At 43.7% G+C, this 25,595-nt stretch overlaps 1 protein-coding gene across 8 annotated transcripts in view; it reads left to right on the top strand.

Annotated features, from left to right (window-relative positions):
* LOC119188254 (aquaporin-7) overlaps nucleotides 1-21,028 on the top strand; it is a 103,043-nt gene extending 82,015 nt beyond the window's left edge. The window contains exons 3-9 of one of the 8 annotated variants that reach the window (XM_037436202.2): nucleotides 2,235-2,372; nucleotides 5,805-5,923; nucleotides 8,117-8,334; nucleotides 13,274-13,425; nucleotides 15,001-15,046; nucleotides 16,920-16,953; nucleotides 20,948-21,028. In XM_037436202.2, coding sequence (XP_037292099.1) covers nucleotides 2,235-2,372; nucleotides 5,805-5,923; nucleotides 8,117-8,334; nucleotides 13,274-13,425; nucleotides 15,001-15,044 — 671 coding nt within the window. In that variant the 3' untranslated portion in view covers nucleotides 15,045-15,046; nucleotides 16,920-16,953; nucleotides 20,948-21,028. Of the gene's footprint in view, nucleotides 1-2,234; nucleotides 2,373-5,804; nucleotides 5,924-8,116; nucleotides 8,335-13,273; nucleotides 13,426-15,000; nucleotides 15,047-16,919; nucleotides 16,954-19,963; nucleotides 20,117-20,947 lie in introns of those variants that run through there. The other 7 variants (XM_037436203.2, XM_037436204.2, XM_037436205.2 and 4 more) reach the window with 7 other exon arrangements.
* Nucleotides 21,029-25,595: the final 4,567 nt, after the last annotated feature.

Consider the following 25,595-nt stretch of genomic DNA (forward strand, 5'->3'; position numbering starts at 1 on the left):
GAAGCATCGTACGCTACCAATTTTTCGTAAGAACTTCACAAAGTAGGACTTCGGGATGGTCGTCTATTCATGATTTACACACCAGAACAGTGTGCAAAAAAAGAGAAACTCAAGCGCTGACTTTAAAATGGCTTTCTTTGTTATAACGCGACTATCTAGCAATGCCAAAAGATAATGCAAAACGTTTCGCTGGTTACTTATGAATAAAGCCCCAACGAAACGAACACAAGGAACATGGACATGCGCTGACTGACAACACATTCTTTATTGAAGGAAGAACTGGGAGAGATAGGAAGGGCATACATTTTTTATTGAAAGAAACAAGAAAAAATTCCCCTAATTCCGCAGTGCTATCCACACGTCGTCAGCATTCACATGTAGTTATAAAAATTTCGTCAACAAAGCCGATAATTATGCATTTTTTTCGTGTTATTTCGGCACTGTACAAAGCGTGTCATAGATTGTAAAACCATCATTTTTATTCGAGTTATGTAATCAGATACATTTTTATTTCTTTTATGTACCACGCCATGTGACTTTCGACTAGATGCGATTAGCGATGACAAATTTTAGCCTGTATATGTGCGTGTTTCTTTCAAGAAATAATCGGTCGTAAGTACCCGCTCGTTTCTGGGACTTCTCGTGCTCACATTGTTGGCGCTTTGTTCCTTACGCAACATGTTATCGCGATCGTAAGAAAAATTCTCGGCCAATATGAATGTGCCCGATATATCATTGGGCAAGCCATGCCGGCCAATGGCAGCGACAACTTACGAACGCAAAGCTTTCGCTAATGGCCCACTGGCATTTTCTGCGGAATTCTGTACACACCCGTCAATACGACCAAAAAAAAAACGACTTTCATGCGGAACAAGGCAGCTGACATGCGTTGACACGACTGTCGGGACCTTGTGCCAAGAGATGCGATCATCGCAGCGACCCAACCCGAAAGCACTTCATATCTGCCGAACAAAAGCGCAGTAAGTCTCGCGTTAAACATGACGGGAGGGCTTTTCTGCCAAGGTTAAGTATACGGGCTGTCAGCTCTGTAAACGTCCAAGTGTTCCTTCCCACGCCTTTCCTTATTTCACGCTATTTGTAAAGGTGATAGCGCAAAACCATGACGATTTAAGCGGTTATATAACAAGTATCAGTGAATATTCGTTTCTGGTCCTTGGTTTAGGTTGCCATAAATGGAGTTGTATACTTTAGGAGTTAGCTGCATACAGCGTACGCTATTGATATTGATTTCACATGAAATGGAAATGTTCTGACGCTAAATACATTCAATGATTCAATCTCAGATTGTACTATAGTGTCAGACTAGTCTGAAGCTATTTCTATTCCTGTCATAATAAAAGTGTCCCGTTTTAATAATTTTTAGGATCCTGGCCAACCTGCTACTTTGTTCCCTCTTACAAGATCGCTGTGAAATATTGAAAAGGTCTCATGTCTTACAGAAATTCAGCTGCAATTTGTTAAATGCATAACCTGCGCAGCACTATTTGCTATCACGTTCACCAGTACAAATTTCAAAAGTTGATATGCAAGAAGAATGTCTTTTGCAGGCTTAACGAGACAAGCACAAGAATGGCGTACGGTAATTCTAACTTCTAATTATCCACCATAATATGCATATACGTGAAGGATTGCGTGTTCTAGATTACCGACTTGCACTCATCCTTTGCAGATGGGTTGCCATCAACGCAACACATATAACAGACGTTCGCGGTACCAACCGACTAACGTCAAGGTTGAACCATTTGTAACGATGAGGCAATAGCCTATAGGCCCTATGCTTTCAAACTGAAGGCCTTTGATTACGGCACGAGCTTTTGAGTCTTCTACAAGTAAGACGTGCTCGCAAAAACAGTTCGCTGAATCTTGTTATAAGCAATAACGGCGATGAGTACATGTGCCATGCGATTAATTGACTTTTGTAAGACCACAGACCGAGCTAATTCATGAATGTTCCCTTGATTGACTAATGGTATATAGCATTCCGGAGGGGAACTGGCACATGAGAGACCTAGTTAAAAGCACCTGACTACTTTCGGTAGTCTGAAACGTTTTCACAAGGTAATTGAAAGTATACTCTCTATAGCGAATTTATAACGACGCTTTTTAAGTTTTTGAGGTTTACAAGAGTTTATGGATCCATGCTGACCATTGCCAGGAAGGAAGGCTTTGAGACGACATAAATAAAGGCGTCTTGCTCTCACGGATTTTCGCAGGAGCGCACCTGAACCCCGCCATCACGGTCGCCGTGACCACGGTGGGCAAGTTCCCGTGGCGGAAGATCGTGCCGTACATGGTGGCACAGTACATCGGCGCATTCCTCGCCTCCGTTATACTGTTCATCACGTATCGCGGTGAGCACATTTCTTCGGTTCCAGTTGAGTGAGTGATTTATTGATTGATTGATTGATTGATTGATTGATTGATTGAGTGAGTGAGTGAGTGACATTAGTCACTACAAACTCGGGAGGTTTATCCTTCAAGACAAACTCTTCCGGCCTTGAAGAGTACGAGTCCACTTGTAGAAACGCCGGCTCGAGCAAACACCCCCCGTTTATGAATTTTACCATCGTGAAAGTACAGTGGTGCTCAATAAGAGTTGCAACACAGCGGCCAGAGTTGAAGGGTCCGCAGGCCTTCAAATATGCAAACGGGAAATTGCAATTGAAAAAGAAAACAATAGTCTAAAGCATGTTTACATTAGTCGTTATTTTCTATCCTGGCGTTACCATGCAGTGTTGGCCCCGCTCTGACCATGGCCAGCGTGTTGCATGTCGTACAAGGCGTGATTGCACTTGAGTGCAGTTCTCTCGCGTACTAAGGTTCTCCAACTTGGGAGCCTTGCGAAAACGCGAACAGCTGTGGAAGAGAAAAGCCGCATTTGTTTGGGCTCGCACTATTTTAAGTTTTTTGCTCGTCTTCACAACAATGGCCCTCATCACTCACCCAAGCACGCATTGGGCTTGAAACTACTCGTGTCCCGCGACATCTGGACTGAACGTGCTATAAGCGTGTGCTTGTAGTTTCTTCGAAGCACTGTGGACCCTCAGTCTCGTGTCCCATCTTTCTTGGTCCGTCTGAAAGCAGCTGGAAGAGCCCGCATCGAAAGTGAAATTGGAACGAGATACAAAGCACAATGACATTCTGTCTCGTGTTCGGAGTCCTTCGCGTGTCCTACTTTTTTTTCACCCGTATGCGGCTCATATACAGCTGGTTACCTCTTTTTTACGAAATAATCGTGTCAACAGTGCTATTCCAATATGAATTCTGACTGATAATGGCCCCGAATATGGTTTGCGAAAAGGGTATCTGATACAGCGCAGAGATATCAGCAATCAACAAAAGTCAATACCACGAAAACAGCATCTACACCTCTATTTAGACCACCTGATATACTGAATGGCAGCCTGCTTGACGTTAAAGGGACACTAAAGTCAAATAACAATTTACGTCAAGGTGAAAGATCAATGTATGACAGCATCTAAAACGACAATATTAACAACATCAGCGCGCTACTAACTGAGAAATTGAAATAAATACATAAAAAATACATACGCCTCAGCAGAACATTCTCAAAATGATACAGATGACGTCACACGAACTGCCTACAGTTAATCACTAGAAAATCAATCTAGCTACACTAAATAAAAGAACTTCTGTGCATCAAGACAGGCAATAAAATGCTGCTTGTTTTTCTCGGTTGATTCATTGAAAAAATAAGCGCCGTACGTTGCTATGGTGAATGGCATGAGTCGTTGAAAAATTCAATCTTCGCTTGGTTAAACTGGACAGGTCGGGCCATCTAGCGGGGTGCAGTTGAACCGAAACTTGTCTGCCATCTCGGAGCCAACGACAGAAAATTGATCAATGGCCGTTGTTGCTGCTGTGGCTTCCGCTACTTTCGTTCTGTCTAGTAGTATCGGTGACCACGCAGTAAAGCCGGGCAAAATTGTGCACGGCAACAGTGACGCGAGTCGGTCCGCTTGTTGAGGCGGGATATGAAGTGCGCTAACCTTATGCGGCCGGGCCACTAAAACGCGATTTCATTTCAATATAAGCGGATCCTCGGCACAAAAGTAACACTACCAGGTTTCTGGACCGCTATTTCAACAATCAACGTCAACGTAATAGTTGCCTTTAGTGTCCCTTTATAGAATAAAGCCCTCTCAGTGACGTCATAGTTATAAATATAACAGCTCTTGCTGAAACGCAAGTAGAAAGGGCAAGCGCATTGACAATGCCTCTCGTCTCTGTCATCCTTGGCTAACTGGCAGTGTGAAGCCTTCAAAGAATGAAGACAATAAGTTACTGTTGGGCACTGCTGCTTCCATTTCCAGCAATTCGAGACATCGCTTTTAGTTCGCCGTTTTTCGCACCACTTGGTGTACAGACCTTCATACTGTACATCATAATGTACATCACATCTGCACACTTTGGCTGAGGTTTTACCGTGATCAACGTCCACTTCCTCATCGATTCACCGACAGGTGATTCTTTTACCCCTGTAATGCTGCTTTCCTGCACTATGGATTTGGGAAAGCTCTTCAGGAAAAAAATTTACCCATTTTAATCCCACGAAATGGCTAACACAAAAAAGTTGTCCTACGGTACATGTCGATACAGTGCAATTAGCGAATAACTTATCGTTGTGCCACAATGAACTTTTCGAAAATCACCTCATATATTTTCAACGGATACACAAAAGTGTATCGGGAAAAAAATACAAGTGGCGAATTAAAACTGATCGCGTTTTACAGCATAAGGATGTTGTCAGCATTAAGTGCCTGAAGTGCAATCAGCGAAAAATCAGGCATTGCTTAGTCATCATTTTTGACGAACGCTCCCCATAGCGTTACGCCCAGTGCTTCCTCTTGCGGTCGGCTTTGCCGCACTAGTAAATGTCTCAGATGGCTGGATATGTATGCGTCATACAAATCTGATTAGTTGGTTTGCTCTCAGTAGGGTAATAATGATAGCTACAAGTGTAGTATGTTATTACGTAACTCCTCCAAAAACTTTAAATTGCAGAATGGACGAAGCACTATGCTAGAAGTCAGACATTTCTGTCATTTGGTGGTTCCCTATACCAAACATGGAGCGCTGCTATCTAATTACAAGAGTGATAGACATACATCACATATCTATTCGCGTGAGTCAAGAGAGAAAGAGAGAGATGCAAGGAAAGGCAGCGAAAGGAAAGGCAGGTCAAGAAAGATACCTTTTGCACTAGGGAACCGTGCGAATAATGAGGAATCAGAAAGGGCCCACAGCAATGGCGTGTAGCGCCGCGCTACGAGTAGTTTTGGTGTGCTTTTCACATGGTGCATACTAACAGCTTTCACGTGACATAATGAACGCCCATAACGACTCCAACATGACGGCTTAGTTGACTTGAAGACAGTATAAATTCGCAGTGATAAATACACATCATTTTATAAATACGTCACTTGAACTTTATTTGGCCTATGTGCATGAATAGCGAAGGAAACAGCATGGTATGTACTGTTAACATTAACGTCACATCACACAGTTCGCGTACCACCATGTTGGTGCCCCACGTCACTGTTTCGGTGACGTCAGTGCAAGCCATGTGCAGGCCTGAACTCGCAGAGTACGCTACTCGATGTGCTCAATGCGGTTTAGAGAGTAAGTGGAGAGTGAATAAGGTTGTCGGGATTCGGCAAACTGCAGTATAATCCTTTGTCTAATATATGTAGACGAAGTGCCATGGACAGGCCAACTGGAGTGCATTCTTCATTCATGAACGCGAAGCGCACCTCCTGCAGGTGCACTGGACAACTACGACGGTGGAGTACGGGCTGTGACGGGAGCGAATGCTACCGCGGGAATATTCGCCTCCTATCCTCAAGAATTCGTCAGCACTGGCAATGGCCTTGTTGACCAGGTAAGAAACGGTTAATGGGAGACTGTTCACTCGGTGTCGCGTTAGCCTCGGCCGACGTCCATAAAAGGAGTAGCCAAAACAAGCCATCGGTCTAAATCTGCGTGAAAACACCGCATTTGCGAGAACTACCTGTGATGTCGCTACTGTAGGTTTAAGGACTTCAGATATCAATGTATACTTGTATCTTTGTGTTTTGTCTGTGTTTTAAATGCGGCGCATTTCTTAGTCGCACGATGTCACGCGTCGGCGGCAATGTCCACACCCCACTGCGCATGCTCGCGCCTCGCGAATCATGCCGCATGCTTGCGTCCCGTGCCAACTGTCTGCTCCCCTCCCTCTCTTGCCTCGCAAGGCCGACTCAAGCAGCGTCTGCTAGTAAAACCGACTGCTCGAGCTGCACAACCGTTCCCGGGCCACTCCGCATATGTAGGCACTGTATCGCACCTCAGCGTCCCACCACTCGTTGGAGGCAACGCTTCTCCTTCATTCAATAGAATATAAATCCGAATGGAATAACAAATAATTATTCTTAAAAACATACCTAATTATGCAATATTCGCGCGATACCGCCACAACTCTGCCACGCATTCGCTTGCGGACGCAGAGAACGAGGGGAAAGTCGGCGCGACGGGCCCTCGCACGCCTGCGATGGAGAAAGTCGTCCATGCCATAACGCGAGTGTGCATTCTCGCGGTGGTAGAGATTGGGAGATAGGGGGAAGCAAATGCTCGAGCAGCTTTGGTGACCCGTCAACAGATTTGTGTTTCGGTGTGGTATTCTAGGGATCCTAGTTCGGGGGAAGTCCTCGTAAGAGAAGGGACTTCGCACTAGCAGCCTGCTTGACTGCACTCGCCTGCTCGGCGAGGCGCGCACCCGGTTGAAGCATCGAAATGTCCAAAGCTGGGTGCGCCAGCGAGTTGGCTCGGGTGGGGGGGGGGGGCGAAATATGCGAATAAACTTTTTTAAAGACGGTGGTCTTTCTTGGGGACCTTCGATGCATAAACTTTGGTCTGTCTGTCTCTGTCTGTCTGTCTCTGTCTGTCTGTCTCTGTCTGCCTCTTTCTGTCGGTCTGTCTCCGTCTGCCTCTCCCTGTCTGCCTCTTTCTGTCGGTCTGCCTCTCCCTGTCTGTCTGTCTGCCTCTCCCTGTCTGTCTGTCTGTCTGTCTGTCTGTCTGTCTGTCTGTCTGTCTGTCTGTCTGTCTGTGTCTGTCTGTCTGTGTCTGTCTGTCTGTTTGTCTGTCTGTCTGTCTGTCTGTCTGTCTGTCTGTCTGTCTGTCTGTCTGTCTGTCTGTCTGTCTGTCTGTCTGTCTGTCTGTCTGTCTATCTGCACATTTGTCTGTTTGTCTGCCCTTAACGATATCCCAAACGGCACCAAACGATATTTCAAACGGCCGACCCGATCCATAGCGCGCACCAATATTGCTCAAGCTTCAGCGTTCATACTTGTGCGATTGTCAAATAAAAAGCAATTATTGCGCATATCTGAGGCACCATATCAACACGTCAATGTTCTGTATGTGTGTATATTTACTGGAAAAGGCGTACATACGTAATTCTGAGGACCGTAGCATTTATCACGTTGCGCTGACCCTGCAACGCTTGCACGAAAAGGCAAGTGTTTCCAACGCTCTGCTAAGACGACACGGTGGTGGCACCTACCCGTCGCTTTGCGTTCTACACCTTATCACCTCCGAGGCTGGCGCGCACGCCACGCACTTCGTTTTCCAAGATACGTCTCACGTGTGACGTGACTTGATGCGCTCGTTCGCCTCCGCTGCACGCTCGAGGCACTCTAGCGCAGCGCCTCCAGAGTACCATTCACCAATTTTCTTGCGCCAATTTTCTTTCCCAAAAGCTGGCAAAATGTTTGGGGTGCGTAAATTATGCAAGGGCGCAAATTGTGCGCATAAGTATGGTATATTTTTGTTCAACAAAGCGATTGAAAGCACTTTGTGTACGCTTCTGAGAAGAAGCGTATTGGCGAGTTCTGTGTACTGTAACAGTAGAGGGGTATCACATCTTGCAGGTATCTATGGCCACGGCTGTGTAAAAGCCATAATGCGCACTGCTGTCATTCAACTTGACTAAATGCGCCTTATACACCGATGCAGTGCAAAGAAAAGCAATGTCATTGCGACTCGTTTTCGCACGACTACACGCCAGTTTGATCCTATGGTGTTTTCTTCCGCGCAGATCGTGGGCACCGCGCTGTTGGTGCTCGCCATCCTGGCCATCACGGACTCTCGAAACATGGCGGTGCCACAGGGCGTCCAGCCACTGTTCATCGGCCTCGCTTTGGGTGCGATCATTCTCTGCTTCGGCTACAACTGCGGTGCACCCCTGAACCCCGCGAGAGACCTGGGGCCCAGAGTCTTCACTGCCATGGCAGGATGGGGAGTTGAGGTATTCAGGTAAGCGCGCGTTCTTCTGGGCCTTTTCCCGAAATATTCTCGAAGGCTGTTCCTCAGCATAGAAGGCCAAGCAACATTTTAGTGTATTTGTGCTGAAGGAGACATAATATACTAAATATAACTGTTCGGGATTTACCTCGCAAAAACGTATGATCATAAAGGACTCCGTGGTGGAGAGCTACAAAAACTTTGACCACCTCTAACGTGCACTTAGTCCTACGTGCGCTGGCCTCTCGAATTTATCGTCCATTAAAATGTGGCCGCTGTGGCCCCAGTGGCGTAACTAGGGGGGGGCAAGGGGGTACAAGTGCCCCGGGCGCCACTAGGGAGGGGGCGCCAAGCCGAGTCCTCGGGTTGGCGCCCCCTGGAAAGGTTGTCAATGTTTTTTTCCGTAAAACCGCCTGGAAGGGGGGAGGGGCGAGGTTGTAATGTACGACTGGAAGTGGGGATGGTGGTGAAGGAAAGGGTTGCCGCAATGGCTTTTGCATCGGGAAAAGGATCCTCTATTTTCATTTTGCTGCGCTACCTCCGTGCCTTCCCATGACCCTCGGCTAAGCTTTGTTTTGTGCTCCGCAGCACTGGGTTAGATGAGTTTCAGCGAACCCCACCAGCCTCCCAAACCACTTACTGAAAGCTTCCCTGAAACCAACCACGTACGTAAACAAAATAAAATAAAAAAGTTCGAATGCACCTTTTTTGAGTAAGAACAGAAAACTCCAACGAAATAGCCGATCGTCCAACGACTAATCGTCCACGCAGCGGCGGAAGGAAGGGCGAATATAATCCGTGACCTCGGCACCAAAGGCTAAACAAAGGCGTTTATTCGCAGAGTTCTCTGGAGGAAAGACGGAGAAAGCGTGACACGACGGCGACGTTTGTTGATTCCCTGCATCGCGGGCGCCAGCAAAGCAATAGAAGGGCGGGGGTCAACGTTTCCCACATGCCATCCACCGCCATGGGCAGGTTCATCCTTTGGCCCAAAGAACACGCACCTGCGAAAAAAGCGCAGAGCGTAGTGTACCCGACAGCATGTGCCGACTGCCCCGCTTCGTACGTTGGAGAAACCAAGAACTTCCCTGAAAGAATGCGGCCGCACAAGGATGACCTCCATCAATGGAACAGCGAACGGAGCGAAACGGCAGAACACTCCGACCAGTTTAACCCCCATACCAGACCCGAGGGCGCGGTGTCTAGCTGGTTGCTTTGTTTTGTACTCACCCTGCATTCCTTGGGATGCACAAATAGCGCGAAAGCTTAGGTACGAGAAACTTGGGCCTGGGAAGCGCCCGTGCCGTCAAGATTTTTGCAGTGTGGACTGGAAGAGAACAATGACGGGTAAGGGACTTCCGGAAGTTTGAATAAAAAAAGAAAAATACTATACAAAAACGCGGGCGTAGCTCATCGAAATCAGAACTGGTGGCCCTTGGCCTCCGAAATGGCCCGCCGCGCGCCAGTAGGCAATCGCGGAAGCCTACATTAGCGCTAATAATAATAATAATATAATAATAATAATAATATTATTTATTATTATTATTATTATTATTATTATTATTATTAATATTATTAATATTATTATTATTATTATAATTAATATTATTATTATTATTATATAATAATAATAATAATAATAATAATAATAATAATAATAATAATAACAAACATTATCACGGGCATAATGAGGGGCGCGGAAATATATTTGCCCTGGGCGCCGTCCTATCTAGTTACGCCACTGTGTGGCCCTGATTCGATACCGCAACCTCGGGTCACCAGTCTAGCACCATAGCCACTAGACCATGTGAGACTAACAAAGAGCACTGTAAATATTTGAAATATCACGGCTATCACCCTCCGTCACAGCAAAATGGCACTTCTTTCAACGAATTGCGTAGGGACATACACGTGAAATCCAGTTCTAAACTTCCGATCTTACGAAAAAAATTGCATCATGTGTGTCGTGGTTAAATGCGCGAGACGCACAGGTTCCACCTTCCCTTCATGAACCCATTTCCTGAATGAAAAAAAAAAATCGGCTGATAGTCAGTGCTCTGTCCTGTCTGATGTGTACCTTACTACGTTTTCTTGTTATTTTCGCACTGTAACAATATAAAGTATGTGCGCGAAGTTTCAACTTACAACACTTGAAAGCTAGCGCACATTCTTCATATTCTCTTTGTTAGTACTTCGTAAATCTCGCTCAGCGAAACTGCGTTAAAACGTAGTACCAAATATCTCAAATAAAGGTGTTATGAAGGAACATTCTGTTTTGTAGGTTCTTTTGCAAGATAGACTTGCGCTTATAGAATAATACTTTGCGCGTGTATGTGTATTAATTGAGCGCCGTTAGGCCGGTGCTGTGCATGGAATGAAGTAGTGTTTTGTGGAATGTATTGTCATGTATTGAGCGGTCGTAACTGGTTGGGCCGCTGTAGCGAAGGCTGACTTGCAGGAGGTGACGGGAGCCTTCTGACTGTAACCCTTCGCATGTCTATGTTTTTCTGCCTAAGCCCTTGATCAGCAGAGATGTCAGCCTTAAGACGCCATAGCTGTCTTAAAGCTCTGTCATACGCTCGATTGCATGACGTTTTCATCAGCCATCACTCACGGACGGGTGACCCAGCTGATATCGTGAGCGGAGCGTAACTACGACTAGTAACGAAGAGTGAAAACCGGGAAAAACTATCGGCACCAGGAAAGAAATCGCTACACTATAGCGACCTCAATGCCCCTCCCAACATACGATTTTGAGTCCATAAAGTGTCTGCTTAGTATGGCACTTTTGAAGTGGCCTACAATATTTTTTTCTTTAAGTAAACAACTCATATTTCAAATGTCCGCACGGAAAACAAAATTTCTGTTCGACCTTTAGATGTGATGTTTGGTCTATTTGATGGCACATTCAATTAACGTGATGGGGACCAACAGCAATAACGACAACGTTGCTAAGTTCAAGTGGCAAGCCTTTTTAAAAGTTTGATAGAAATCATCCACTACGTTGGTCGACTACATGGAATTTCAGCTTCCTCTGGCCTGTCTTACTTTCTTATCCTTTTCCTTCTTCCTTCTTCCCTCTCTCCTTTTTCTTGTTTTTCGTGAGTCCTCTAGACAAAAAATTTGCTGCAGTGGCCTTGAAACAGAGAGAGAAAAACAAAGAATATATTAAAAGGTTAGCGAGAGAAGTTCTCCTGTTGGCTACTTGGAAAAAAAAAGATTATGAAATAATGGGGAGCTTTAGAATAGAAATTCCAAGAGCGTCAAGATCACTGCGCATGCGCAAAAGCCAAACAGCGTTTGAGTGTTGAGCATGCGCAGTGGCCTTGAACGGCATTTGGGTTTTGGGTTGGGGAACTTATTTCTCAAATTTAGCCGGAGCCTCAAAGCCTGACCCAAAGGCTTTGCGTCAGACAAACGTGATGGCACCAATTGAAGTGGCATGACCAAGGATTGAATGTGTATCTAAAGCTCCGCAGGTCCTATTCAAAAACTCTTCGCTCGTGCTTGACCCAAAGCATGCATACGCAAAGAGCTTTGGGCCCCAAACTTTTGGGGCCCCTATGCGAAAATTCCCTAATGGAAGGAAATGTAGGAGAACAGTGCAGAAAGGCGTCGCAAATTCATTAATACAATCCTAGTGCGAAGGTTGGGAGTTGGTCCCCATCAGCCACACGTTCTTTCAAATGCGAACGCATTTCTTAGTCGGGCTATGTCAGGCATCCGGCGACGGCGGTCGTGCGCCGGCAGGTGTTTCTTCTGCCCTCTCACTCCCTCTCCCCATAGCAACAGCTTAGTGTGCGCGCGCTTGTCCTCACCCCTAAAAAGCGGAGCATGTGGTGCGTGACAGTCTAGGAGAGGAGCAAAGTTCATAGAACTTAGGGGCTTTATCTAGGAGAGGGTAGGTGAAGTTAAAGGCCTTAGGAGCACTGCTTCACCATTCCGTTCGCTCTCTTTCCGTTTACTCTGCCGTCCATTTGCGCCTCACTCTCAACCTTTCGCTGGCTGAGCGCCTCTCAGGAACATTCGGAAACTTGTGTGCTTGAAAAGCTGCTTTGAAACGCCTACGCAGTGCCGAGAACGCTGGCGCCTCACTCTCCCGTCCGCTCGCTCCTCACTTTCGACCGTTCGCTGGCTGGGCCCCTCTCAAGGCAATGGCAGAAGTCGGTTAAAGTGATTGTCTGACAGCAACGGTGCCCTCTCTAGGCGCAAGAAATGCATTCGAATTTCCTCACGATTCTCTATGGGGAGTGGGGGGGCATTTTTTTCATCCACCTCATCTCATATTGCATTGATGCCATAATCTCTACACTTTAGTTAAAAGCCACAAATAACATCCCTTACAAGGACTTCGCTGTCTTTTGGCCCCGTGATGCTGCTCATGAAAAATGAGCTACTCAGTCCAGATCCATTCTCTCGTTAACAGACGGAGTAGTGTCAGCTACTATAAGGTAAATCTCATGACTATACGTGAGTTCTTGGAAGCTTATCGTATCCGCAATAAAAGAGAGAGAGAGAGAGAGAGAGAGAGAGAGAGAGAGAATGCATTTATTTTGTCCGGAAAGAAGAGTATGAGGCGCTTATACACTAAAATCCTGGCTAGAACCATGTCAGGACGGGCAGGCCGAGCATCTCCGCCCTTTCGCGACCCTTCCGGACAGTCAGGAGCTGTATACGTTGTTGCTGGGGTCGTTTGATAGCAGCGGTTTACCAGGCTTCTTGACAGCAGTCCTGCAACCCAGTCCTTCGCTAGAGCATGTGTTTCAATAAGCTAACTTCTCATCAGTCTGGGCATGTTGGATTCATTTTCGCACATATACTGAGGAAACTCTTTGGGAGATGAGAATTCATTTGGAGAATTCTGAGCGTGACAGATTGCCCTCTATTAGGTTTATGGTGAGGGAATAGGAACACCTATCTGATACTGATTTTTTTACCGTTTGATGTGCAGCTACCGGGACTACAACTGGTTCTGGGTGCCCATCGTGGGCCCACACATTGGCGCCATCGTTGGAGCCTGGTTGTACACACTGGCCGTCGAGCTTCACTGGCCCGGATCAAGCTACGACATGGACAGCGGTAACGCGGTATCTGCCAAGGACGGTGCGTACGACACTCGCCCATAGTCCGCCACTGACACAGAGGAGGTGGTTAAATAGACGCTTCGAGCTACTGTCCCAAGACTCGGTCGTGCTACCACCAATGTCCGTTTGCCGGCAGCACAAGACACAGGGCCTACTATCCTGAGCGCCACCGCACCAATGCATGACACAGCTCTAACGTAACGTGCACACACATTTGGTCACTGGTTACTGTTTATTTTTCTAAACAGCGTGTACAGAAAGAACATGCGAGAGAAAAGAGGCACGGTTGTTAGCAAGTTTAGATGAGCTGTTTTCAAAACACCAAGAAAATTGGTAGGTGAGCTTGAAAGTTAGAGGCACTGAGAAAGAGAGGTGCTCGCGCAAAGACACATACGCACGCACACCTACAGACACGCACACACACTCACACAAAGAAAAAAAAGTCGACCGGAAAGATTACCAGAGAGCAAGGTATACCAAACCCAAAGCCAAAGAGCCATAAAAGATGGCCAACGCCAAAGAGTCCCCCCCCCCCCCTACATAGATCGTCACCATATCAGTAGTGCGAAACAATGCATAATTATTTAAAGTCAGAATGTTATGCTGTTCTTGAACTTTTCGTGTGTCAGTCGTAAATCGTACCATAACAAATCTCATATTATCGTGGTTCTTGGCTATCATTGTGAGGTGCTTACTAGCGCATCTGAAAAACAAAATGGAGTGTAGAAAATAAAACGCTGCTTTACGGCTTTTCTTAAGCAAAAAAATATGACTGCCACTGAACAACAAAATAAAATAATCGTACTCTCGTGCCACCAATACTTTCCACCATAGTTCATTCGAATCATCTGTAGCCATTCGTAAAGCAAACGTCAGATGCAGTCTAACGTTTATGATTGGGCGTGTATATATTCGTCCTCAGATTTTTTTATTTTCCCGGAGACTTTTGAAAGAGCCGACAAAGTTTGTTATGGAACCAAGAAATCACCTTTTAGGCCAGGGAAATGTGTCCCGAGGGAATCTTGTTGCAAGCCAACAGCGGCAAATATGACTACTCACTATTCGAAGATTGCCTGAAGAACACGTATGCATTGCCACAGTTACGGGATTACAACCTTATGTTTGTGTAGACTAGACGCAGCTAGCGTCTCGCAAAGCAAACCTAATAAAACCACCACTAACATTTTCTCATTGTATACGCATTTATAATTTTGCTTCGCCCGATAAAGATGCTGCAAAGATAAATCAACGAAATCTTGGTGCTGATGTTTTTTTTTTTTTTTACTTTTTACAAGCAACTAACTCTGCATAGTGGTTTGGCAGATTCACTTCAGAGCTTGGGACAGCAGCTCGCGACGCGTTGAACATTGACTGTGCTTGCAGTATGCGCCATTACTTCTAACACCTAGCCCGTTACCTCACATGGGGAATGTTCTGGCACTAAGGCCTAACCGCATGCATATACTTACCACTGAAGCACTAATATTGTGCACCTCCGCCCCCCATACTGCTGTTTGTTGTTGTTTTTGTTGTTTTTTTTCTTTTACATTTGGTGGACACGGCACCAACGTAACACCTTCTGCACACTTTACAGCACCTCGATTCCAATTGGCCAATCAAAATGAGGCAATTTTTTAGAGGTAAGGACGGCAATTTACTGTGCAACCGCAGATTGCGAACCTCGTTTGGTTCATTAGTGACGAAGGTTCACGTAAGAAGGTCGGCGTCAGCGACCATAGAAAGGCCAATCACGTAGAAAAGCCAATCATCTGCCTGCATTTTCATACTCGCGTATGACGGTAAATAAGACGCCACAGTTTTTCGTTACCTCAGCGACGATATTGTAAAAGTATGAGTGATAAACAGTGGAAACATTGATTCATTTACCATATGTTGCGCTAACTGACCAAACACAATAGCACCTTGAACGCCGACGACGATAGTTATGAGGTAATTAAGTGTCGAGAAACAGCAGTCTTGCTACCCTAAACATACTTCCTTTAATTTCTTTCTCACTCTACACAGGTGAAAAGTTGGGCGAAAATCACTACAATTTTTAGAAGGAAATTATACACTTAGGCTGTAACTTCTAAACTATAACTTTAAGCGATGTGGTATGTGGCTTGGGTATGCCTTTTGAAAGGACGTGAAACTCTTGAACTTTAAAATCGTCGTCTCCAACTTCACGTCAGCGTCACTTCTGCACACACGAGTTCTATTGACTCTTCTGATGCCCTTACAAACGAAAGCGACACGCCAACAGTCACAGTTGTACTGTGCCCCCGAGAAGTCAGGCAATATCTGAGAGGGTAGTAGAGCGCACAGTGCGCAGCAACACGGCAAGTACTTGGAGCCGGTTGCAATGCAGCGTAGATGTTGCTATTGTGCGATTTAATTCAAGTTGTGACAGGCAAGCTGTTAAAGACTATCCAGACTGTGCGAAATGTCTTCGAGATATTCATGAACATGCAGTTAAAAAATCATTCACATTTCATCTAAAAATCACTCACGAGACCTTCATCGCTTAATTGATTGCAATACAAAAACAACAAACAGCCTGACCAGTTTCTAAAAAAAAAAACATTCACAGTACCTGATGCGTGAATAGTTATTATTTGAACCCCGCACATGGCTTTGCTTATATAGCTGTAGAATTTATTGCAAAGCGCATATGGCGAGAAACGTGTGTGGAGGCAAAGATTGCGCCAGAAAATGTATATAGAAACTAAAATAGGACTGTGTGTCGGCCAAAACAATGACATTACGATAGTAATTGTTAGGATATCACTTCCTAAAAGCCTGGTATGAAAATTAGAGATGCCTTAGGAGGAGCTGTGAAAATTTTGGCCTTCTGGGGAACTTTAAATAAATAAAAAATACACGGGTCTTCAGCATCTCACCTCCACCGAATTGCGGCTGGCGGTGTTGGGATTCAATCCCGCTGTTTTCAGGTCAGCAGCTGGGCGCCATAACCATTACACCATCGCAGCAGGCAACACAGTTTCTAAGAGCAGGTTGTTATCCAGGGTAGTCTGGAATAGGAATTGGAATAGGACATGTCAATTCGGTGCTTCTAGCTAGAAACTCTCGCCCATACTCATCAATGGTAGACTAGTCAGCTCCAGTCTGCTTCAAGCCTGTACAACATCAACCATCGTCCTCAAAAAGTGCGGAACATTACTCGTATGAAAGGACAACTGTCATCGTTTTCACGAGGTTATTGTTACAGTGAAGCGGCATCTATAGCACATTATATAGCAAACAGTAAACTGTTTCGTATGGCTGTTTCCCTTATTGCCAGCGTCATCTTTCGCTTCCGGGTCCATTATCCCCCATCTCAAAACTGAATGTTAGGTTACAATAAAAAAGAATGGCACTCCCTTGCAGTCACAGTGTACATACTCGTATGTCCCCATACCGAATACAGTATTTTTGATGCATATCATCGCGTGAATTTCGTTCACCAAACCAATTCAGATACTAGAACAGGTGGAAATTGTTGCTACTTTTCAGATGGTATCGGACAAGACAGTGTTCGAATGTGAAAGTAAGTGCGAAGTCGCAGCATGCTTAAGCATGGCGTCCCCCGCACAGTGTGGCACACTGCTCGCTTTGTTGGACTGAAGGCAAACGTGCGGATGTGGCTTTGTTAGGGTGAACGTCTTTTCCAGACAACCACTTTCAATCCTTCCTCCTGTTCCTTTTTCCTTCTTCTCCCTGCGTTGTTTCCTGTCTTTAAATGTCACCTTTACATATCAATACAGCTCTTTCGTCAACACCAGTATTGCCGCAGTATTCCTTGCTGCTCCAGGGCTCTTGAAACACCACTGCAATAAGAATGTTTAACTTCGTCAATGCGTGTGTGCCTGAAAACCGATAAAACTGAATTCATTCCTTGACTCCAATGCCGTATGTTAGAACACAACTTTAAAGTAATATGCCAAGGTGACAATCAATGTACTATCTCCCTGTCACACTGCGGTTCATTTCTTCAAGGAGCAGTGACATCAGCTAGACGCATGTAGCATTTTTTTTGCGTCAATGCGTAGTTATCGATACCCGAGTAAACATTCAGTAATAATGCGACAGAGGGACTAATTATAGGTGATATCGATGGGTACGACCAGTATCACAGCCAGTTAAAAACGGCTGCAAAGCCCGCCAATTTTTCGCGTTATTGGCATCATAGGTTATCCACACACGCATCTGTTAACCCGTCACACAAACAGACATACCTACGTACATACGTATACATACCTACATACATACGTATACATACCTACATACATACGTATACATACCTACATACATACGTATACATACCTACATACATACGTATACATACCTACATACATACGTATACATACCTACATACATACGTATACATACCTACATACATACGTATACATACCTACACACACACACACACACACACACACACACACACACACACACACACACACACACACACACACACACACACACACACACATACACATACACATACACATACACATACACATACACATACACATACACATACACATACACATACACATACACATACACATACACATACACATACACATACACATACACACACATACACATACACATACACATACACATACACATACACATACACATACACATACACATACACATACACATACACATACATACATACATACATACATACATACATACATACATACATACATACATACATACATACATACATACATACATACATACATACATACATACATACATACATACATACATACATACATCGCACATGCAGAACAGATTACAATCATTTTCTGGACTGAAAGACATGTCCGAATGCTTCCCTCCTGTCTAGCTCGAGCTTTCTCAAATCCGCACTTCACGTTCCTTCCCACCCTTCCACAACCCAGCATTGGTAAATAGGAATACGGGTAATCTCAATATCATTTCTTGCTTCATTCACGCCAGAGTGTCACTGAATTTCGCTTCCTCCGTTCGCTTCAGCTTTTTATAGAACACGCTATCACTCACCAGAAGCTTATCACGCTGCGCTCATTACTTCACCGCTTCGCTGATTGCTTCATTCATGGCTACCATGCTGTTATCCGCGATCACAGATTACAGAGTGGTTATCGGCTCACAAGTCATCAATATGCCCGTGTACACACTAATGTCCGAGGCGAACCCAATCGGTTGATCGATCGTCTTTCTTTATGCAAAATTTAGAATATTGCGTTCTCTTAACGCTGTTCTGCCGAATGAGCGAATTCGCAGGGCTTTATAGCAACGGAAAATGAGAAATTGTTGAAATTGGCGCAGCAGCAGAAAAACGCGTTCACACGTTATTACGGCACTACAACTCAGAGGCAAGGAATTTTCTCAGAAAAGCCAGACGTCGAAATTCGCCACACACTTCTCAAAAATCCTAAAATGTGAAGCCTCTTAGAGAAGTTTATAGTTTTCATTCAGATAAGAACGTTTTTAGACAATACTTCGCAACGAAGTAGTGTTTTAAAAGATCTACGCCTGTTGAACTTGAAATGGCTCCAGACAGCATGAGGATGGTAGCATGTATCGCATGCAAAAAATAACTGATTTGCATGTGAAGTTCCGTATTGTTTGTTGATTGCATGATAAACGAAAATCTCATGCATTTAGAGCACGTTATTGCACTTGGCGAGCACGGTTGCTTGTTCAGCATGAAATTTTTGAGATTGCACTGACGCGTAGAAGTTTCTGCATGGAAAGCTAGTAAAACAAATAACAATACTTATAAGACAAGTAATCTCGTGCTTTCGATTGCTTGCTTAACATATCATTTTGAAGATTACTGGTGGTCTGAAAAGCTGTTCACTTGACCATCAATCTCTCTCAAAGAAATATGTAGACCTTGTTTTCCTTTACGAACGCGCGTTCATAGCAATGCAATGATTTTCTACTTAGTGACTGCAACCTTCAGTAGACATTATTTAGGAAAGTTGTACTTCCGTATTTTCTGGCTTATGGGACGGGGAGGATTAGTTTAGGTGCAGATCACTCAATGGGTCCGGGTTGTTGTACGCCGTAGTCGCCTCGTGTAGCACAGCGTAAAACCGGTAAAAGCACGTTTAGAATTGCCATCTGTAGCATACTGAGCATGCATTCGTGCCAAGGAAAAGGCTTCTTCCTCTTGCTCTTAGAGAGCCTTGTTGATGATATGAAGCGTGGAGCGCTTTATTATGAAAAAACTAGAGAGGAGAGGAAAAGAAAAATGAAATAGAAATAAAAATAAATAGAAATGAAGAGAGAGAAAAGACCAACGAAACTGGAAAAAGGAACAAGAAAGAAATAGAAAATAAAACAGAAGAGAAACAAAAAAAAGGCTGTGCAGCTCCACACTTCCTATAGGCTTGGAACCATTAGTACGAAGCTGCATTATTATGATCTTTTTTTTCATGTTAATGCCGCGAATGTTGTCCCGTTGTAGTTTGCCACCGTTCACTTGTGTGCAGTTGCTGTCACTAAAATGTCATTTACGATTATCGAAATCATCTTGCGTTGCATTTCAGAGCCTGCTTCGTCAATGTAGCAAAAGCTCGGAATACTACAAAAAGAAAATTTTCAAAATGTTACCCACATTCCGTGCTACGGATTACTTCTCGCAATCCTCATAACGGCGTCTAGTCACGCTGCGATCAAATAAACTGAAAATGGATCTCACATTTCTGAGTAGTCCTCACTTCCTTTCTTGATGCTGGCTTGCTGGTCAGGACAGAAGCAACCGAAATCATATTTAGAAGTGTGGCAGCTTGGGCTAGTTGGTATGACATGACGATAGTTATAGCGCGAGAACAAAACGACGACACAGAGACAAGAAGGACACGAAAGACACGAGCGCTTGTGTCTTTCGTGTCCTTCTTGTCTCTGTGTCGTCGTTTTGTTCTCGCGCTATAACTATCGAAATCCTACGTCACACAATCTGAATTGGCTACTTTGCGAGCGCCATGACCAGGCCATTCGTAATTGAAAAGTATATTTTTTTCTTTGTTTATTGTTTGTTAGGTGACGTTTCTATTCGTCACCATATGCAACAAACATTGATAGTGATGACGGTTATTATAAATATGATTACCTATTCAGTTATTTGAAACAAACAAGGACAAAGTGACAACGGCACTTTAATGTATCGAAGTTGTGTCGTTCTTCATCCGATGTGCACCAAAACGCCTCCGTAAGTGGTAGAGGGTACAAAAATCTTTAAGTATGGCAGGATACATTCTTTTGGATGAAGAACTTCCATAAGGAAATAAGATAAACACTCTCTCAAAAACTATAAACACAGAGTCATATGTGTCACACATTTGCTCAAGTGTATGCATAATTTATGTTGTGTGTCACTGCACAGACAGCCATTTTTCTTTTGGTGCCGACATTTAGGGCATGTCAATGTGAAATGTGGGCATCATTCTTTGACACAGTTCGTCGATTCCTGTGTGCATTCATTAACTCACTCTTGTGTTTTCTGTTCATTTTTTTCTTCATCTCCTCCCCAGTTGAAAACGTCATCCAAATGAGAGGAATCAAACCATGCGATTTGAAGAATTGAACATGGAGCAAGAAAAAAAAACATGAAACGGGGATAACGAGAAACACGTGTTGTTGGTTACCCGGGAAAAAATCGTCGCCTCCCCCACATTCACATAGGACACACTGCACACAACTAAAGTCCCACCACGTGGACCGCAACGATCGATGTATCCGATGCGAGGCAAGGCGTCTCCAAGAAGTCGTATACATCTCATCACAAAAGTACGACTTAGGCCTGCATCCATCATCCGGCTGGAGTGGGATATAAAACAACGAATCGCTGGACTACTGCTGAACATCTGGACTTGATCTTGCGGCGCAATTGCACTTCCAAGCCCTTCAACGCGGTTCCGAGTGTTTTCTTGAAAACACGAGTCCATTTTTTTTTCTTTCCCACAGCACCACAAATCTATGTGCAGTTTTCTGCCACTGTTTGCTGCACACAACTTTTATCTCACTTAGCAGCTACGCACTCGCGAAGGCATGTACCAAACGAAAGGTATCGCAGACCTGTGCATATTTGATCACTAGTAGCATACATCGACGTTGTGGGCCATTTTCTTTCTTCTTCAATTGTGAAGTGGCTTTTGTGCTCGCATTTTTTTTTTCTATTTGTTCTGCGAGGAAACAGAAGTGGTGCGTTAGGGATGACTAGCAATAAAATAAATTGCTCAGTCTCAACGCTTGAATGGAGAGAGAGAGAGAGAGAGAAAAAATAAATTAAGAGAAAGGCTGGGAGGTCAACCAGGATTGTAGCATCCGGTTTGCTACCCTTCACTAAGCAGAGGGGTGAGCAAGATCAAGCATAAAGCGGAGACAAAAAGTAGGCGGGTTATATGATGGAGCCATCTGGGCTCATAATCACGAAAACATCTTACGCTAAAAACTTTCCTAATATTTCAGCCAATCATGACGCGGGACGTAGCTTTAGTGAAGCCGGCTATCCAATAGGAAAATGCACCTACGAAAGCGACGTTTTGTCGATTCGGCCTCTAACGTAATAAGCGTTTTGCCGAACACGACTGGAACCCCTTTGAAAATGTGAACATAATTTGCAAAGAGCACGTGAAGTGTAATTTTATTTTAATAAATGTGGATTTTGTTTGTTTTTACGAGTAACTAGTTTTGCGGTACGAGCGTAAATATCGCAACCCTAAAAGCTTGCCAAAGATGTGTGGTCCCTCTCGCTGCTGCAATGTTTAGCGATTTCACCGCCTTTTAACGCAAACGACGATCGAATAGAAAACAAATGAAGAATAAACTTTCATGCTGCTCGCCTTTTCATATACATACCATACCTCATTTTGTTCATTTTACCAATGAGTATTTTTTCCATCCGTTTGTTCATTGAATTATGTGTATAGATATTGTTTCTTCTGTTTCAACATGTTATATTTTGGTTTTCTTGAAAGCTAGACCGATATCTCTCTCTTTAGAGATTATATACTGGTCATACCATTCGCTTTCGATTGATTTATAGTGATGCACTACCTTTCGAGGAAAAAAAAAACGTTTTTCACGAATACGAACACTTCATTAGAAATTACGCGATTTTTTGGCTGCATTACCATTACTAAAACTGTACAACGTTCCTGACAAATAAACAGATGAATAAAACTAAAAACATTTTTTAGGCGTTCATTGGTGAATTTCGGGTAACGCATTCGTCTGCCAACTGATGAATATTCTGTGTTTTTCGTGTTTATTTTTTTTGCAGATACTTGCGTAAGCCACTCAATGCTTACATCCTCTTACTGTGCCGCCATATATTGTTATTTAAATCACATTTGTGACACATTTGTGACACATTTGTGTCTTATGGGCTTTGAGTACAGACCCCACAACAGCACTATTTGTTTCAGCGCTGAGTTGATGTAATCAAAAGATAAAGAAAAAACATTGCTTTAATTAGTGAAAGAGTGAGTTGTTGCAATGTCTTGTTTAATTTTTTGAGAACTTGCACGTTTGTAATATGCGCAAACGCAAGTGTTATTCCACGCAGCACCTTATATTTATCTAACACTGTGTTGAGAAAAAAAATTGCCAGAACGAAGTGTGCGCCTATATTTACCTGTATTTGCGCTATGTGGATTGTTCTGACTGTTGTTGTTGTTGTTGTCACTTGGATTTCTGTCACATCTCGTTTATCGTGTATTCGAACGAGTGGTATTGCATTGTCTTCATGGCATCCTGAAATAAACACTACGTTGTAGTCTGTTAATTAGAGTACGCTCCTGTTTCTTGTTACCTTGTATATACTGCGCAGATGTTTATGTTTTCCTTGTTACGGAGGACAAGTGTTAAATACAGCATCAAAGATAAACTTGGGAGGACAGTACTTTGTCCGGAATGAATAAATGATTATAATTAGTCTGATAGTAATAAATGCTCAATCTCCAAATGAGGTTTTTTTTAAAGAGCCAAATGCAGAAACCAAAACTAGGCTAAATTTCTGTGGAACGTAAAGCATGCCTAAGTATCCTTAACTTCTAGAACAATTATAAATAAAATGGGGCAATTCTTATTCTAATATGAACTCAAAGGGGCAGTTTGTAATAAAAAATGAGCACTCCAACTGTTTCGATCAAAGTGAGCCACATTCATTGAGCCAGCACTGCGCCAACAAACATGATCAAAACAACACACATGCATCCAACCCGAAATATTTCATTTGTGTCTTAGTTGCTTTTGTAATCGTGTTTACGTTCCACAATTAAGTTTGCTAGCGGGAGTTGCCACTTTTTGAAGGACATGATGTTTAATGACAAAACTTCATTGTAAAGAGTAAGGGGTGGACTTGCCTGCTTCTTTTTGCATATTAGTGATTCTTTTCGACTTCAGCGCAACAATATCTTGTCCTCCATTCACTTCAACACGGTATATATGAAATGAAACAGGCATGAAATAAAGACATTGGGCGTCTATCTATTCCCTAAAGAAGAAGAAGTGGAGGGAAACGGCATGGCATAAAACTAGCTGGAACACTTTTAAAGGCCTTCAATAGATGCCGGGAACAAGAAAACGCTGATGACAGTTCATGTCTCGTAGCACTTCAACAGCGGAAGCACAAGTATGATGTCAGTTGTATCGCAAAATATTGTTATACCATACATTCGAACCGCTTTACACTTATTTTACGAACTAATTTATGTCCAAATGAAATGTTTCAATCTATGTGAGTCAAATACAAATTTACTCCCCAATACTGACGATACTCGGCTATGTAGATTTTAGCCAAAATATAGATTTGTGGTATTTAGGGGAGAACAACATACTGCAAAAGAGTTGTTTGAGCAGGTCGAGCCATACTATCGCGAGGAAAAAAGTGCATTTTTCTCAGTTTCATTTAAAGTGCATTGGGCTCATTTAGAAAAAAAAAACGCCTCAAGTGTTACCATCGCGCACTGGGCAGAATGAGAAAAGGGAAAACCACAAAGCAGTACCTATTCAGCTAATTTTTTTTTACCGGGATTTGTGTACATTTGCACGTAGGGCCATTTCTCGTCAGTGACTGCGACGGCCTGCTGTAATTGAATGGAAAATAGGGGGAAAAATTATATCTGACAAAAAAAATCTAGTTATCAAAAAGGACTCCAAATTCTACATAGCAGAGACTTAATCAAACATTCTGTTAAGATTAAAGTGTCGCACGCCATTCCCAGAGTGTTTCACATTTTACTAGGGGGCCCTATGTATTTCCGATTGGTGGTGTTCAAATGTCCCGGGAAGCCACTCGCGTTATCACACGTTATTGAAAATTAACCAAAGTGTTCCAGTATATGGTCTCTGTTGATCCCGCAGTCGTTCTTGATAATTGGCTTATTTTTTTAAAAAAAGATCGCTTTTTCGCCTATATCCCTTTCAATTATGGCAGGACGCGACTGTTGCCTCCGAAAGATGGCACCACGTACAGATGCCTCTAAATCCTGGTAATAAGAGCTAGGCACAACGTTAATGAAGAAAACTTCAAATATATAAAAAAACTACCTAGTTATACAGTGTTATACAGGACGTCATTTTTGGAACACAAGTCTACGTAAATATGCTCTACATTAGTTCTCCAACCCGTAGTAGTGGTGTAGTGCTCATGGAGCTTGACTGTTGACTAGAAGGTCGCAGGGTCGAACCCCGGCAACAGGGCCCGTAGTTCGATGGAGGTGAAATACTAAAGTGTCGTGTACGTAGACATAGATGATCAAATTGTCCAGAGAACACCACTACGGCGTCCCTCAAAATCACATCGAGGTTTTGGAACGTAAAACCCCAACAATTATATTTGCTCGTTGCTGATGGGACAAGCGCAAAACATACACACACTCAGAGAGGACACAGACAAGCGCTTTACTAGAAATTACATTTTACAAAGCGTTCACTAAAGCGCTTGTCTGTGTCCTCTCTGAGTGTGTGTATTTTTTGCGCTTGTCTCATCATGAACCATTACCAACACGCCCAACTGGCAGTCATCCTAAATGTAATTGTTCGTTGCTTTTCAACGCCATCTCATGGCGGTTGGTAAACTCCCTGCGCAATCGAATCGGCGAAAGGAGGCGACACTTGCATACAATGCGAAATCGCTCGAAAATATTAGTGATAGAAATATCACACTCTGATTCT

Source organism: Rhipicephalus microplus, chromosome 1 (assembly GCF_043290135.1).
Source record: "Rhipicephalus microplus isolate Deutch F79 chromosome 1, USDA_Rmic, whole genome shotgun sequence".
In the NCBI taxonomy this organism is placed as follows: Eukaryota; Metazoa; Arthropoda; class Arachnida; order Ixodida; family Ixodidae; genus Rhipicephalus; species Rhipicephalus microplus.